The 17,583-nt window shown below is 47.8% G+C and overlaps 1 protein-coding gene across 1 annotated transcript in view; it reads left to right on the top strand.

Annotated features, from left to right (window-relative positions):
* Positions 1-17,583, top strand: part of TRMT6 (tRNA methyltransferase 6 non-catalytic subunit) — a 652,973-nt gene that overhangs the window by 147,558 nt on the left and 487,832 nt on the right. The window contains exon 3 of the mRNA XM_069608272.1: positions 11,084-11,193. Within this exon, the coding sequence (XP_069464373.1) occupies positions 11,084-11,193 (110 nt within the window). The remainder of the gene's footprint in view (positions 1-11,083; positions 11,194-17,583) is intronic.

The following is a 17,583-nucleotide window of genomic DNA, read 5'->3' as shown; positions in this document are numbered from 1 at the left end:
GGTGGCACGGCTGTGCCTACAGGAGATCCATGTCTACTCCTACCTGGACGACTGGCTCATCCGGGCAAGGATGAGGGAGCTCGCGTGGAGCACACTGCGAAGACCGTCCAGCTGCTCATGGACCTGGGATTCTCCATCAACTTTCCAAAATCCCACCTGGTTCCGTCGCAAGTTGCCGTGTTTCTGGGAGCCAAGCTCGACACAGTGGTCCGGCTGGCCTTGCCGTCGGAGGAAAGAACCAGGACCATTCTGGGCAAGGTGCAGCGTCTGCTCGCCACAGACATGGCCAGGGTAAGATCTATCAAGTCCCTCCTCGGGATGATGTCCTCCTGCATTTATCTGGTGCGCCTTTGCAGGCTTCGGATGCGCCCCTTATAAGAGTTCCTTGACGCCTGCTGGGTTCAGTCGACGGGCAGCTTCGAGGACAGGATCCCTCTCAACGAGACGTTCCGTCAGGCGATCCGGTGGTGGGGTACCCGCTCTCATCTGTCGGCGGGCACGGACTTTCAGACCCCAGCTCACCAGGTGACGGTGACGACGGACGCCTCCCTGGAAGGTTGGGGAGCGCACTCCGGAGATCTTCATGCGAGAGGCCTTTGGCTCCCGGAGGAGAAGTCACTCCACATCAACATCTTGGAGCTCCGTGCAGTGTTCTGGGCCCTCAGGTCTTTTCTTCCATCCCTCAAGGGCAAGGTGGGGAGGATCTTCACCGACAACACCACCACGATGTTCTACATCCGGAAGCAGGGCGGAACCAGATCCCCGGCCCTATCCAAGGAAGCCCAGGATCTGTGGCATTGGGCCGTCGCTCAAGGGATGTTTCTGATGCCTCTTCATCTGGCAGGAATAAAGAACACGATCGCCGACTCACTCAGCAGAGAGCTGCGCTCGTGCCACGAGTGGGAACTACGCCAGGATCAAGTGGATCGACACTTCCGACGATGGGGCGAACCCCAAATCGGTCTCTTCGCGACAGCAACGAATTCCAAGTGCCGGATGTTCGCTAGCAGGTTCCCCCAGCCGAGGAGCATGGGCGATGCTTTCTCGTTCCCCTGGGACGGCCTATTTCTTTATGCGTTCCCTCTGCTGCCGTTGTTGCTCCGGCTCATCAACCAGCTCAAGAGGTCCCGGTGCAGGATGATCCTCGTGGCACCGGCGTGGCCGAGACAGATCTGGTTCCCGGATCTTCTGGACTTGTCAACGTCCACACCAGTCAAGCTGCCGACGGACGCAGATCTTCTCTCCAGAGAAGGAGGCGCCATTCTTCACCACAACCCGGAGTCGCTGTACTTGCAGGCCTGGCTCCTGCAGCACTAGAGTTTGGAGGGTACGACATCCCGGCCGACTGCAGAGAGGTTCTTGCAAAGGCCAGGGCGTCCTCGACTCTCAAGTGCTACGGACATAAATGGAAGAGGTTCTCTGTCTGGCGCCGTGCACAGAAGATTAACCCTCTGCGGATTACGGCCCCTCAAGTATTTCCGTACCTACTGTCATTGGCCAAGGCTGGACTAGCTCACTCTTCTATCAAGATACATCTGGCCGCCATCTCACGATACACCAGAACTACGGGACGGGCGTCCTTGTGGTCTCATCGACTGGTGAAGGAATTTATGAAAGGATTGTTCCGATCATTCTCGCCGGTGAAGGCCCCTGCCCCGGCATGGGAGCTCAACGTGGTGCTGACCATGCTCATGGGGCCCCCATTTGAGCCTATGCATTTGGTACCGTTGAAGTTTCTGTCGTGGAAGACAGCGTTTCTCGTGGCCATCACCTCCGCACGATGAGTGGGAGAGATCCAGGCCCTATCTTGCAAGCCGCCATACTTGACGTTTCACGACACGAGGGTGGTGCTGAGGACGCACCCCTCCTTCATGCCCAAGGTGCCATCGGACTTCCACCTCAACGAGCCCTTGGTGTTGCCAATTTTCTTCCCGTCTCCTTCGTCGCCGGCTGAAAGGACTCTGCACTCGCTGGACGTAGCTAGAGCGCTGAAGTTCTACGTGGACCGCACGAAAAGTTTTCGGAAGACATCACAGCTGTTTGTGAACTTTGGACTGTAATCAAGGGAAGGCTCTCTCGAAGACTTCCATTTCCAGATGGCTCTCCGGCTGCATCATGCACTGTCACCGGTTGGCAAACCGACCGCTGCCCGGCTGTCCGAGAGCCCATTCGACCAGAGCGATCGCTGCTACCACGGCGTTCCTGTCTGGTGTGCCCCTGCTGGACATCTGCAGGGCTGCGACATGGAGGTCGACGCACACCTTCACAAGATTCTACTGCGTCGATCGGGACTCCAGGGAGGAGTCCAGGGTCGGCCAAGCAGTGCTGCACCACCTGTTCGCTTAAGGTGAGCCTGGTGAGGAGGTAAGAGATGCTTAATGTTGAGTTGTTGTATTGCTTAATGTTGAGCCTGCTGCCACCTCCCGTGGTTGTGCATGTGTGTACTGCTATGTATTCTCTTATTCATGAGCATGTGAATCCATGCCAGACCCCATGCTGGAGAAGGAACACGTTACTTACCTGTAACTGTTGTTCTCCAGCATGGGTCTGGCATGGATTCACATGCGAACCCTCCCGCCTAACCATCTGCGGCTCTTCACTTGGTCATACTGCCTCTTTACGTGCTACCAAATCTGAGGATGGCTGCCAGAGGCGGGGCTTAGGGAGAGGGCAGTCATTGGCTGGGGGCAGTATGACCCAGAGACCAGTGTTGGTTACTACTAAGAAAGATAGATCAGAAACAAAACTGATACTGATTTTTTTTCTATACCGTGGATTCCCGGCCTGATGACGGGGAATATTCATGAGCATGTGAATCCATGCCAGACCCATGCTGGAGAACAACAGTTACAGGTAAGTAACTTGTTCCTTCCTTCTGCGACTCCCTTTGTAAACCCATTATGTCATGCTCCATTCTTTGCCTCCCGATGACTCCTGCTATTTCTCTCCTTTTTCAATTTTAGGAAGCAAAACATCCTATATCCTATAGATATCCTCCATTTGCAGAGACCGAAGTTTGCCTCTAACCATATGGATCTTATTCAGACTTCTAAAGTACAACCTTTCTCCGCTTACTGCTTACTTTCAAGCAAAGATCTTTCCTCGAGGAGGTAGTCGTCACTCTGTGCACGTTTCCCCTTCCTTTTTGCACCTTGTCTTCTAGTCAACCCCATGAAAGTAGCCTGGGCCAAATCTCCAACAATTCGGGGTCCACCTCACCACCGTCATTCACCATGAAGCATTTCTCCATTTCCTCCCCTTAGAAGACACAGAACTACTGATTAGAGAATGGTGCCATTGCAATTTAGGATCCATTAAGTAGATGTTGCCCATCCTCCCTCAGCAAATTATCTAATCTAGAAATAACTGTTGTGTGGGTGTCGATAAAAAGTACATGCTCTGCTATGTGGGTTCTGCTCCCTCCAAGTATCAGTCATGCCAAAGACAGTGACTGGAATCTCGTTGTGATCCCTCTCCCCAATAAATGAGCATGTGGTCAAGGGAAACCTATCGGAGGATCAGTTTCTTACTGAACTACAATCCCACCCCATTATTAAAAAGCACTCCGACCCGGACCTACTTGTAAGTAGGGCTCTCTATGAATTCTTCCTGTCCTTGGTTCTGTCAAGGGTTTTGACCCATGTTGAAGTATTAGGCGACAACAAAAACTGAATCAATAGACTGGGTAGATGTGGGGATTGAGCTGTCGCCGCCCATCATTCTATCCCAGAACCAGGAGAACCGCGCAGTTTTGCGCACACCAAAATGGTCGCCTAACCTGCCACCCACCAGTGCAAGCGTGATGGACCGGAAGCGCCAGGGGTGAAAGGTGGTGCCAAAGGAAAAATAGCATTGCCTGTTAGATCAAAAGCGCCTTTAAATCACCTCTGTTTCTCTGAAGTGCAAGCTCAAAATGTCCATTTCAAACATTGCAATATAGCTAATACAGGAGACCCTTTGTTCAAAATCCGTTTTTAATTGATGTCAAAAAGTTGGTAAAATCATGGGCACAAGACCACTCTAAAGATTCAACCTTCTTGTGGGGGGTGCCACATCACCACTCTACTGTAAGGATGCCCATCAAAACAATGGCAGCAAGGATTAGAGCTGTCGAGCAAAATCCTCCTGTCAAATTCAAGACAACTCCTAAAAAAATGGGTGCAGTACCAGCTTTGGACACAAGCCGGCGCTAGCGGTCTAAACTCTGACAGTAGAACTGTATTTCAGGAATGCAAGAGGATCCTGAGCTAACTGGGACTTCAAAGGTTTGTTCCCAGGAGGCAGGCTGATTCAATTAACAGTTCAAAGGGCCTCTGTCCATGGGAGGTATTCACACCAGCCCTTACCAGCAACAGCCCAGGAGATAACATGGACATGCTAACCAAATGCAGAGTGGCCCCCTGGCCTGCTGACCTCAGCCGACATAATAGACTCTTTCCATTGAATAGGATATGCTGATTTGGGTGTTGACTGTAAACAGAGCTCTGCCTGGTAGGAGAGACATGTGATCCCCGACTCTCCCAGTTCCTAGGGGCGGGCCAGGCTGGAGTGTGAATTCATATTGCAGCAAATGTATGTTTGATTAAATTGCTTATAAAATCTTGTATTAAGCTCACAGAAATGTGCAATTTGGGGATCCACAAAATGTAAAAAGGCCCTCACGATTTGAGACCAAACTCCAATTTGTGCGGTGTTCTAGGACCGAACCCCGCTAATTATTAATACTGCAGACACTGTGCTTATGCTAGAGACCTAGTAAATTACTGGAATATCTGTAGAAGGGGGTGTACATTTGTGTAATTTTTGGTAAAGATTTAACATTGGTAAACCAACTAAAAAGGAAAATAAGTTGCCATTTTTGAATGCAAGCCCCCAAGAAGATCAGAGTTGGGCCAGAATGTACCTTAAGTCATCTGCAATCTGTATATGTAATGTCAACCACTTGTGCGTTTGGGAAATATGTTTAGTTATGAGAATGATTTCTAAAGCAAAAGCAAAGGGGCGTTTCTTCAATAGATTGTAAATGGCAGCATCACTCTGACTCACAACTCAGTTCCCCCAATCAAGGGAGAGAGGAGGAACTGGCCAATGATAAGTTGAGAGGGTTGGGCATGCAGAATGAGCCAACCCCCCCCCCATTTTCTAAACAAATAAAAGGAGACTGTGCAGGACAGGTAGGGACATTCAAGTTCCATTTCCTTGCGGAGCACGCTGACCGGCGACTTCACATCCAGAGATCCAGACTGACTCCAGCAAGACAGAGACCAGAACTTAGAACTCTGACTCCAGAACTTAAAGCAAAGGCCTAACCCACAAGCTGAGTTCTCTTCAGCAGGCCTCAAAACCTAACCAAACTATTCACAGCCGGGCGAGCTGTTTGAATTCTTTGCCAAGAACTTTTGCCAGAACCGGTAGCAGACCCAGAAAGCAGTGCTGTGTCCAGAGAAACCAGACGTCCAGAGATCTGTGCAGTGCCGAGTGCCAGACCAGAGCAGAGCTGACCCAGATCGCTGTGCGCAGAACCAGTACCAAGTGTCGAGAGAACGGCAGCCAATCCTGACCCGATCCGTGACGAAGTCACATTCCTGTCCAAAATATAGTGTGAGTACTCAGCCAGAACTGTGCACAACCCAATCTCTTAGTTTAATATAATCTAATTCAAACTATTTTAACCTATTGAGAACTGCATCCTAGAAATTGTGTCATTCTAAAGCTGCAAAACCTTCATTTGTCATTCTGAGCTTTATTTTAATTTCGAGAATCTACCTTCACAAAATCGTCCGTATCTCCGGAACTGTATTTCCTAGGAATGAAATTTAACTTTCATCTTAAAGCTAAGATTCTAAGCTTTCCAACGAGTCCTTCTACTCCTTATACTTCCTCTGTAATTGCGCTCGACGCACACGACTAAATTGCCGCGATTTGACATTTTGCTTCATTCCAGCCACGTGTAAAAACATTTCTTTTGCTTCCATCACGGAATTCTGTTTTGAACTTGATAACCATCCCTAAATCATTGATAGGGCTGGCCTGAACTGATTTAAAGTATCTCTCGCTCACCCTGAACCTCCTATAGGGAATTAAAAGCAATTTGAGTATATTTTTCACTTCATTGCCACCACGTTTAAAAGGATTTTGCCTGTGTTTAAAATCATACCTGTTTTCCTCTAAGCTCGCTGGGGGGAACTGGAACTTTGTATTGCATTTGTGTGTATTTCTGAGAATTGTGTGTGTTACTTCCATCTCCTTACGTTGCATAGGGGGGGAGTGAATTGTCAAAGAAAAAGTGATCACATTATCTTTTGATGAAATCATATCAAGTTTATTTCTGTACTGCCTTTTATTCATCTTTGCATCTCCTTGAAACCATAAAGCATTCTCTGACACCTTATTCCCCTGTTCCTAGTCATAAGTCACCAGAACTGTGCTGCTATTGTAGGATTACCTATTGCTGATTACTGCTCATATTCACAAGTGTGATGTCAATTATTAATTTATTATAAAAGTGCGATCTATATATATATTGTTTAATTCTCAAATAAACTTTTTAAATTTGCAAAACAAACTTACTTCTTGGCTCAGTGGGGACAGGGGTATTCTAAGAGAGGGGTGTTATATAAGGGTTGTCATCCAGAGTACACGAACTGGACATAAAAATATATAAATAAGGGCTTCCCTTGGGCATCCCAGACCAGGCACTGACTTAGTGGGATTGCTTGATTGGAGTCATTTAACAGTTCGGGCAGTAAAATGTACACAAGGTAACTGGGGCTCCTTCATGCTGGCCCGGAACCACAAATGGTCTACCTTCAAATGCCATTTTTAGTGATGGGCTTTCCCCTTTAAGTTGTTTGTTCATCAAGAAGCCCACTCATGTGCTTGTAGTCCCCTGTGAGCCCTTGAAATCCCTCTCCTGCAGTTTCCTATAGTTAGCCTCCTGAAGGAACATAATGTCTAGGCCTTACTCTTTAATGAACTTTGTACTTCATAACGGCTGGTTTGTTACCAAACTCTACTTCTCGATCTCAGAAGAATTAGGAGCCTGAGTCAGCCCGGCAAGTATTCATGTCTTTCTCTTAAAGATATTCACAGACCTCTTGCTCCATGTACCCCACAATGACACCCAAATATGCAGCTGCTGTGTAACCTATGGCACGCAACAGCATGGACTGTACAAATGCAGAGTATGTCCTTTTAGTGTATGGTTGGTGTACACATTTTAGCTTCCAGAAACATTGTGCAGTCCAAATATTTCCCTATTGCCCCTTTTTGTGCAGGGGCTGACTGGATTCAGCCCTACCTGCATGCTGTTCATAACGCTCTTAGGAAGGCTTGCAACCCTCACTGCCTTTCTGAGTTTGCAATCAAAAACCTTACATGTCCATTGTCATTTGGGAAATGCAAATCTAACAGTGATTTTCTTATTTATTTTTTATTTTTTAATTTTTTTCTGTTGTATTTCGAGGACTTGGCACTTATAGATTTGTAATTGGAAAGGAACCTCTTTAAGCTCTGGAATGCAAAGAAAAATAGTGTTTGGCAGCTCCTAAATAACCTGGCACATACAACACACACACACTGCAGGCATGGCACTAATGGCTCTTCAAGCGTTTTGGATTCCAACTTCCATAATCCCTCCGCATTGACTATGCTTGCTAGGATAAATGGGAGTTGTAGTACAAAGCATCTGGCGAACCAAAGGTTACAGACTCCTATATTAAAGGAATAATGTAATTTTGTTATTAGGAGATTGTGTGGGGCGGTTGGGGTCATGCTGAATAAAGTGCAGAAAAGGAATACAGCAGAGGCTGAGGTACACTTTCTATTAGTGCTCCAATTCTTATAGAGAAGATTTGAAAGTCTCTTATCAAAGTGCTGTTTCAAAATGACATTCGGAAGCTCAACCCTGGCTTAGGTGGACCTTGTCGGAGACTGGATAGTGCTTTTAAAGACCAGGCAGAAGTATGTTTCTAGGATTGCAAAGTTGCAATGGTTTGTTTTCACATGTGAATTGGAAGTCAGGCTGCCTATCAACATGGCACAGAGAAGAGGGATTGTGTGAGGGATCAGCAATGAGAGGCGGACACAAAGTTGAAGTATTTGCAATACCTACCATGTTTATTACAATAAAAAGGAGTTTGGAAAAGGCCTAACTTGCCCTAACCAAAGAATAATATCCCTTCATACAACACCATAACAAGGTGACCGTGTGTCCAATTGCATCTATCCCTCACACTAACATGCAAACAAACAAAAAATGTATATCATAGTTTCTATCATCACTTCATTTGGATTGTGCTCATTTGGATTGTGCACAACATCATATATATACAAGACCAGCCCTTGTCTCCAGTTCAGTTTCCCTTCCCCTGAACTGTTTGAGGAAAGAAAATTCCTAACACTCTTTTTCACCAAAGTTACCTTTTAGAAATAGTGTCTGTATTTTTCCTGGATATTTTCCTCAATATGACGAAGCAAAATATTCTCTTTACCATTAGGGTTGAAATATATTGAAAGATAGTTTCTTATGCAGCGCAAGGTGGCTAAAGCACAATTGTTCCATTTTAACAAACGTAATGTAACATTTGGACTTCCTGGTATACTCCCTTAACTGGGACTACTTCAAATGAAATGTCCAATTTGATACAAGGCTCACTAGAACAACACTTCTTGTTCTCCCTTTGGTTTCTATAGATCCCCTCGTGTACTCAGGAATCCCTTCCCAAAGAAAGTTCAACAAACAATCCCCCCTTTTGACTTGCTCCTGCCAGGTATCTTTTCAAAATGTCTTTCTACTCTTGGCAACGCTTGTTTTAAATTTCCCCCAACCAACATCTCATGTTAGGAGAATTGCACAGTTCTGGCCTCTTTCTTTCTCTTCACAATCTTATGGCTTAAGGCAATGCTGGTTCCAATGTGTCCCCAACTGTCCCCTCTTGTCAGGGAAGTTGTACCATATCTGCCCTCCTTCTTTCTCCTTTCTCTTCACAATATCCTTTTAATCGATGAAACTTTCCCTTTCATGTCAGCGCACCCGTCGCAATGCCCCGTGGTCACAAATACCAAATGGCCTACTCACAGGTTTTCCTTGGCGTCTCCAACCCTTGTGTTGTGGCAATAGTGTTCTGCCTTGGGTATGACTTCCCTGATTAGCCAAACCCCCCTGTCAGGTTCTCCAATGGCTTTTCTGTCCCTCCACGAGACAGGTACTGCTTCGCTTCACAGCAGCGCTGGGAACAACCTGCCTGCGGTCAACAGCACCTATGCGGTCGCTGTGGGGGAATCGGTTACCCTTCCTCAGGCTTCTCGGCACTTTGGTACTTTGAAATGGAGAGATGGAGTCTGGGTTCAACTTGTCTCTTCACTCCGGTGCACTCCTACACATCTGCCCTTCTCAGCGGCACTGCTTCCTGCTGCGCTCTCTGCAGACCGACCTGGCTTCTCGTTCTCTCTCTCTCGCGGGTGTTGCTCCCTTTTTAAAAGTCATGCGCTGATAATTAAAGGGACAATTGGAACACTCATTACCATTGATCATTTTGGTAATCTTTATTAATTCTTTACTGTGCTTTTTCATCGCGAGTTCTGTGAGTTTAAGTCCCAAGGATGACAATAGTATTGTAAGTCCTGTTGTACATTTCTACCAACTTTGCAATCATCATTAACATCAGATGTCAAAGGAAACTCTGATGATCGTTCCCCTTTAAAGAAGAGTACATTCGTAACGTGACTGCTAGTTTGCAGCCATGAAACACATCTGAAGAAAAAAAAGTCATGAAATTCGTTGTGCAAAGAATGTAAATGTTTAAATACTTGAGTGGCATATGATTTGACAGCAAACTTTCAATAGTAGAATACAATGTTCATTTACAATTTAACCACATAATAGTGGGAGTTTTAATGGAAGTTCAATGAAGACGTGACCAGTATTGACATATTATTGACCCGCTCATGGTTTCCATTTAGCACAGATTTAACAGAGGTGACCTGAATGAAATTCAATTTGCATGGTTGTCCAACTCGGGGCCACAGAATCCAGAAACATGTCAGATTTTCAGGATATGCCTCATTAATATTCATGAGATACATTTCCATACAATATTAAATGTGTGTACATTTGTTGCATGACTATTAATGAGGGATATCCTGAAAACCTGCCAGGTTTTCGCTAGCTCACATGCAGCATTGGATAGAACAACACTTTGTCTGAACAGATAAAGAACATAACTAGCTCAGCTACATTCGCTATTTGCCTAGCTGTTATGCTGGATTCCTCCTCAATCATTAAAGCCCACAATAGTATAATCTTTAACTCCACTTGCTCTTTTAATTTCCTAGATGAATTATGAGCCACAAAGTGGTACACCTCCATCGTCTCAAACGGACATTCTTTTTTTCCCCTGGGTAGATGGCAGACCGATTAGTACACTAGCGATTAGTACACTAGGGTTGAATAGACTGCGTTTGTATGGTGTATATATATAATGGGGTTTCAAAACTGGTTCTAAACCTTAGAAATCCCAGCCCAGGCGAACCAGCCTCTCAAATGCTACATCTGCTTGCAGTGCCACCTATATTCATTTTTTATAGCCAGTGTCTGCGCCTACTGGTGTTCGGGCACCAGGAGCCTCCACAAACTATTCCGTCATCCTATATAGAAAGGAAACCTTTGATCTGCAAGTGCAAATAGGATCGCTAAATACAGACGGATCCACTTTGGACTAAGGCTGCCCAGTGTTAGTAATTCCTTTTTTTTAAAAATTGGAAGTTGTGACATACTCCTTGTAGGAAAATGCTGCACTGAGACCAGTGGGAGTTTAATGAAGGCACATGGTGACCTGCAGGCTCTTGAAACATACACAGGTGTCTGTACTATAGTCCAAAAGGTCAAGTAGATGTGGGATGATGCAATATATTTTCTACCTCAAATAAAATTCATCTGGTAAGAGTTCGGGTACATATTGAGCACTCTTGTTTTGCAATAGAAGTCTGCTTGTCTTCCCTTAGTTGTATTTAGTACAGTTCTTTGTATTTTATGATGTGCCATTTGTTTTCATTTAGAACTAATCCTATTTTCTTATTTTAGAAAAGTTGGAAGCTGGTGCAGACAATCGCAACATAGTTGATGATGGGAAATCTCAGAAGCTCACTCGGGATGATATTGAGGCTTTGAAAGAAAAGGGAATTAAAGGAGAGGTACCTGGGTCTTCACTTCTTTTTTGATGGCTGGATTTGTTTTGTTAGTGAGCAGCCATTTATTCACGCATTACCCACTGAGCCTAGTTAGTCAAAGTTACTGTGACGTTTACACCTGTGTTTTGCACCAAAGATATTCTGCACAGTGTTCTCGTGTATGCCGTTTGATGGCCTCGTAGAAGAATATTTAATTTACAGCACCTTACTGCTACTATTATTCTATTGAAATATGTTTATTGTGAATCCAGGATTGTACAAGTTATTTTCTTTTAACAACGGATAGATGGCGCATCCAGTTTTAAAGATTTTATTTTGACTCACGCACAATAAAGGAATGCAGTGTTTAGAGAAGGGACGGTATTGTGGATGCAGAAAGTCTACCACTTTTGATGGTTTGGCTCCTGGGTGGCACTTGAATACTACATAGGGGAAGGTAGGGCTATTTTTAATGTGAGAGATGTGGCATGCCACAAACTGTGTACACAAAAGTCACTGTGAATGGGATGGAAGTAGGACTGAAGTGTTTGTGGCACAGCACCAGTCATCCATTGCGGTGCTCCTTTAGCGGGTCCTGCCAGCAGTTTTTGCTTGGAACTGTGGAATCCTACATAACCAATGCATTCCTTTAGCAAAGTCAATAATGTTGCCTTGCTAATACTTGTGTTCCCTTCCAGTGATTTCATGGGTGCCTTATCTCTTCCACCAGCATTAATTCAGGAGTGGTACGTTTCCTTGCATAGGCACATTCGACTTAGCGGTGGAAGCTGTCTGGGTGGCATGTTGACTATATTACAAAATATACAAACGGCCCACTTTTACAGGTAGATTATTTATCTTTGAATATCTCTTTTGAATTACTATGCTTTTTTGAAGGCTATGAAGCTGTAGATTATCTGGGAGATCTGAATTGAAGCTGAAGTATCTTCTGTCGCAATATTTGTTCAGAGGCTTTCCCACTTGTGTTGTAACTCTGTTTTCGACTTTCATTCAATACCGCTTATTAAGGTATTGTGAAGATTCACTAGGTATCGTCACTTCTCCCGGGGGGAGGGGGGGTTGGCCTTCACATGAGGTTATGGAGTTGAGGCCGCTACCCAATATTCCCCCTAGTTCTGGTTTAATGCGAGAGAACCTTGTGGGGATGGACACCCCTCCTGGGGATAAGACGACCACCTGGGTAAAAGTCAGCACAACACCCCGAACCTAATCCTCTCAAGCCTGTTACCTCCTTTCCACCATCCCCCTCTTTGATAGTACTTCTCTTTGTTATTGTAACATTATACCTGTTTCTTCCATAAAGATGAAGAAGATTGTTAACAATACAGATAGTATGACTAACTCCAGTACTAGCACAGAAAAGATCACCCAAAGCATGAAGATAAGCAGCAAGGCCAGTAGTGAGATGGGGTACCAGGAGCCATGAAGAATGGCACAGAGATGATACAGTAACGGTATAAACTTCCACGGGGGAGTTGTCCTGAGAAACACATAAAAACAAACAAAGAGAGGGAGAGCAGCATACCAGCACGAATGACAGTCCAGCCTGCAAAGTTCAAAGGAGATGCAGAGGACGCAGTGGGAAAGCCGAGAGCAGTCTGCTCCCAAAGGCTAGAGGCCGATGACAGAAGTCCTTTGCTCAGTGCTGTGGAGTTGGTGAAGGACATGACTGGAGCCTGGAAGACAGTGGGCGTGACCTCTGAGAGGTTGAACGAGCGGTCCATTAACGGCACCTGTGCTGTCGGTGAAGAGACCAGGAAGAAGGTATGCAGAGCGAGAGCAGCAGAAGCCAGAGATTCCCTTGCAGCCCGGAAAGAAGACTCAAGAGAACCAGCCAAGAGTCCCAAAGCCAACAAAGGTAACAGGCACATCATGGGGACTGATGGGGGCTTCGAGGTGAGGGAGAGAGAGATAAACCGCACAGGAATAACCATATTAAGCATCTTCCTCGTGGCAGTCCTTGGGAAGAGAGTCAATCAAGTGGGCCTATTGAGAAGGAAAGAGAATCCGGGGTCTGGGACCCAAACCATGGTGAAGCCTATATTAATACAGGTCATCCTCCTCATGGCAGTACTTGGCAGGAGAGTGAACCAAGTGGGTCTGACCAGAAAGGGGCGTAAACAGGGACTGGGACCAGGGTCGGATTGGCCCGTGGCCGGGCCGAAATGATGTGTAGTCCCTGGGGTCCGGTTTCGGCCCATGCCTGGGCCGGTCTGAAAAAAAGATATTTTGAAAAAAAGAAATTGAAAACATGTTTTTTTTTTCCGGCCGTTGTCTGTTACATTCCAACTCGGTGTCCTCTGTCATTTGACAAAATCCTTGTGCCTAAAAGTTTCTGTACAGTGCAGAAATGTTTGACCATAGCACATCAAGTGGCCATTGACTTCATTGTGCCACAATGAATGCTTTGTATACCGTGAACAATTTAAACTGCGTTTAATAACTGGTACTTGGCTCACTGAAGACTGCAAAAAGCATAGTGTGGTTTCCCTATTTACCTCCAGTCTGGGAGCCTGCATGGGTTGCTTGATGTACGTTGTGACATAGTGTGCTGCTGTTTTGCCCATACTCAACTGCGATTAAGCTCATCAGAGCTAGCAGTCAGATTCTGGACCACCAGCCAGCTCCGTGAGTGGCCCTCTGAGCAGAGAACACACGAACATTTAGTGCACACTGCCATTCGTGCCTCGAGGCTCTGCTCCAATGAATATCGCATTCAGAGCCATGCGCCACACCTGCATTGCCTGCTACCTTGGGGGGGGGGGACAGTGAAGTACTTATGTTTCGAGGGGATTGGGTCCTCCGACGTATTCCATGTCTATGACAGTAATCACCACAGCTGCGCTGCTTCGGAAAATCTTTAGTTCCTGCGTCGATGACGTCGATACGCTGTCCTCGAGGGCCTCCGTCGAGCCAACGTCACCGGATGTTATAAGTAGGACACACTACGCCCGTAGCCTCAGTTCCGTTTTTTCCACGAACGTGTTCGCTTCGGAGATCTCGGGGCGCCTCGATTCTACTGAATCCTGTTCTTTCGGTTCTTCGAACCTGTTTCTTCATTGCGTTTGTATGATGTCTTCGGCTTCTTCCACCCCGCGGTCTGGGTTTAAGAAGTGTCGGGTGTGTGATGTCGCTGACGGATACGCACAACGCGTGCCTCGGGGAGGACCATGATATGGACGACTGTGTCGACTGCCAATCGCTCACATCGAAGGACTTGCGGGAGCGTAAGAAGAAGCTGTCGGTCGGTTCTGCATCGTCGTCGTCGTGAGTCCGGGGGTTCTCGGTCTGGGAGTTGGTCCTGCCATTCCTCTGCCTCTTCGAGGCACTCCAGGAAGCGCTGTCACAGGTCGCCTTCCCCGTCCTCTTCCGAGGACTCCGCCCGTCGGCGGGTTGCTTTTCCCAACAACGCCCCATTACATCGACGCCCTCGACGCCTTTCGAGGTGGCTTTGTCGGAGGTGCCCGTAGCATGGTGGCACCCCCAGGAAGGCGCTGGCCAAGGCTAAACATGTCTTTGTGCCTTTTTCTGTACCCTCCTTCCAGCCTATGGATTATATTTCTGAGGTGGATGAGGGGTCTGAGGAAGGTGAGGTTCCTGTAGAGGTTCCTGATGACATTGTTTCTGGTCATAGTCAACTTGAGGACCTGCGTCAGTCGCTGCACGACGCCAGTGGTCTAGACACCTCTCCGGAGGTGGAGTTTGGTAGGCCGGAGCCTGGCACGCATGCCGAATCCTCATACCGGCGCCTCATGTCGAGGGTCACGGATTACCTGGGGTGGTCTGCCCCCCCTGGGGATTTTCAGCAGGATGACCTGACTGATATCCTGGACCAAGGTCCTCCAACTGACCCGGTGCTGCCATTCCATATGGCCTTGCAAAGAAGGGTGGCTGTGGCTTGGACTTCTCCGGAGAGTCTCCCGGCAGTGAGCAAGTCCTTGCCGAAGAAATATCGCCCAGCCAGTGGCAACCCCTGCTACTTGACCACGCACCCTACTCCGGAGAGTTTGGTGGTGCAGGCGGCTACGGCCCCAGCAAAGCAGGCGTCGTACCCTACCATCCCTCCTGATAGGGACGACAAACGTTTTGACGACTGGGCGAAGAAGGTATTTTCTTCTGCGGGTATGGCGCTTCAGGCTGCCAACTCCATTTGTGGCTTGTCCCGTTTCACGCACACTTTGTTTCCTTAGCGGCTGATCATATTCCCCAAGGGGAGGAACGGGATGGTTTCCTTGCTATTGTGCAGGATGGCAAGGATGCCATGTGTGAATCCGTTCAGTCGGGTCTGGACATGGTTGATTGCGTCAGCCGGTCCATTGCGGCGAGCACCGTAATACGCAGGTTTGCGTGGTTACGGAAGTCTTGTTTTGCTCCTGATGTGCAAGCCCGGCTCCTCAACATGCCCTTTGATGGTGAACATCTTTTTGGCAGCAAGGCTGAAGAGAGTCTTGAGAAGTTGCAGACCTCCAAAGCTGCAGTGAAGTCGTTGCGCGCTGCAGTTCGCCTACCTCCGCCTTTATGTCCTATGGGAAAGGAATGGATGGGAGGTTCTTTTCGATATTACTCGTCCTTTAGTAAATCGAGAGGAGCAGCAAGTCAAAGGGGCAACCGTAGGAGTGCCAGAGGTGGAAAACAAGGTACTCGAGGTGCCAAGGCCGCGCGAGCAGTTGCCTCTTAGCCCTCATGCACTGCCGCTTCAGCTCAGTCATGAGGCCCATGCTTCTCCGGTTGGGGGGAAGGCTGGCGCAGCATCTTGTAGAATGGCGTGCCATTACTTCGGATGTGTAGGTTCTGGAGATCATAACCCACGGCTACTGTATTCCTTTCCGGCAGAGGCCTCACGACAATCCACCAGGGAATCTCTCTTTGAAGAGTCCGGATCCGCTCCTTGCACAGGAAATTCAATCCCTGCTGGAGAAAGGCACCATAGAACTGGTGCCTGTAGCGGAGAGGAACAAGGTATGGTATTCCCCTTATTTTTTTATTTCAAAGAAAGACAGGCTTTGAGACCCATCATGGACTTGCACGGTTTGAACAAGCTCCTCAGGAAGGACAAGTTCAAGATGGTTACTCTTTCTCAAGTCCTCCAGGCCCTTCAACTTCAGGACTGGTTGGTGTCTCTCGACCTCAAGGACGCTTATTTTCAAGTGCCGATCCATCCCAAGCACAAGAAGTACCTGAGGTTCGCGGTTGGCGACTCGCACTTTCAGTTTCGGGTACTGCCGTTCGGATTGACCTCCGCCCGAGGGTTTTCACCAAGTTCATGGTGGTGGTGGCAGCATATCTCAGGCAAGGGGGGATTCACGTCTACCCCTACCTGGACGATTGGTTGATCAGGGCACGCTCTCCAGAGAAAGTCCTGGATCATCTGTCCGTCACCTGCCACTCCCTTCACAAGCTGGGCTTCTCCCTCAACTTAAAGAAGTCCCACTTGACGCCAACTCAGCGGCTCCAGTACATCAGAGCAGTGCTCGACACGTCCCTGGGGCAGTGTTTTTCTCCCCAGATGAGGGCTCACCACATTCAGCAGATGGTGCACAAGTTTCAACCTGCCCAGAGTCTCCCAGCGTTCGAGTTCTTGAGGTTGCTCGGCCTCATGGCATCCTGCATTCTTCTGGTGCCAGAGGCCAGGTTGCGGATGAGATCTTTGCAATGGGCTCTCAAACTCCAGTGGTCACAGTCCTCCGGCAGGATATCGGACCCCGTTCAGGTGCCGCCCTCGGTCGCTCAGGACCTTCTGTGGTGGGGCGTCGAAGGCAATCTGATAAGGGGGGCTCCGTTTTGGCTACCCTGGCCGGTGGTGACGATCGTAACGGACGCGTCCCTCACGGATGGGGAGCTTATGCCAACGAGCTGACAGTCGGCGGTTGTTGGTCTCCGTCTTAGTCCAGACTCCATATCAATCTGTTGGAGGTGAGGGCCGTCAGGCTTGCCCTGAAGGCTTTTCTGCCGACTGTGCGAGGTAAGAATGTCCTGATTCTGATGGACAACACAGTGGCCATGCACTACCTCAACAAAAAGGGGGGGTGCAGGGTCACTTCCTCTGTGCAGGGAGGCGATGCAACTCTGGTTCTGGGCCATCCAGCAGGAAATTTCGATCTTGGCAGTTCATCTGGCCGGAGACGAAAACGAGACGGCGGATGCTCTGAGCAGGCAGAGCGCGATCTCTCACGAGTGGGAGTTGGCTCAGGAGATTCTCCTGGAGATCTTCGCCCTTTGGGGGACCCCTCAGGTGGATCTCTTCGCCTCCAGTGTCAACCGGAAGTGCGACAGGTTCTGCTCGTGGGAATTTCCTCCAAGAGGAGCCTTAGGAGATGCGTTCGTAGTGGAGTGGTCCTTCCCACTGCTGTACGCGTTTCCTCCAGTCCCTGTCATCCCTCAAGTGTTGCAGAG

Source organism: Ambystoma mexicanum, chromosome 4q (genome assembly GCF_040938575.1).
Source record: "Ambystoma mexicanum isolate Mex_15411 chromosome 4q, UKY_AmexF1_1, whole genome shotgun sequence".
NCBI lineage: Eukaryota > Metazoa > Chordata > Amphibia > Caudata > Ambystomatidae > Ambystoma > Ambystoma mexicanum.
This window is presented reverse-complemented; position numbering and strand designations above follow the sequence as displayed.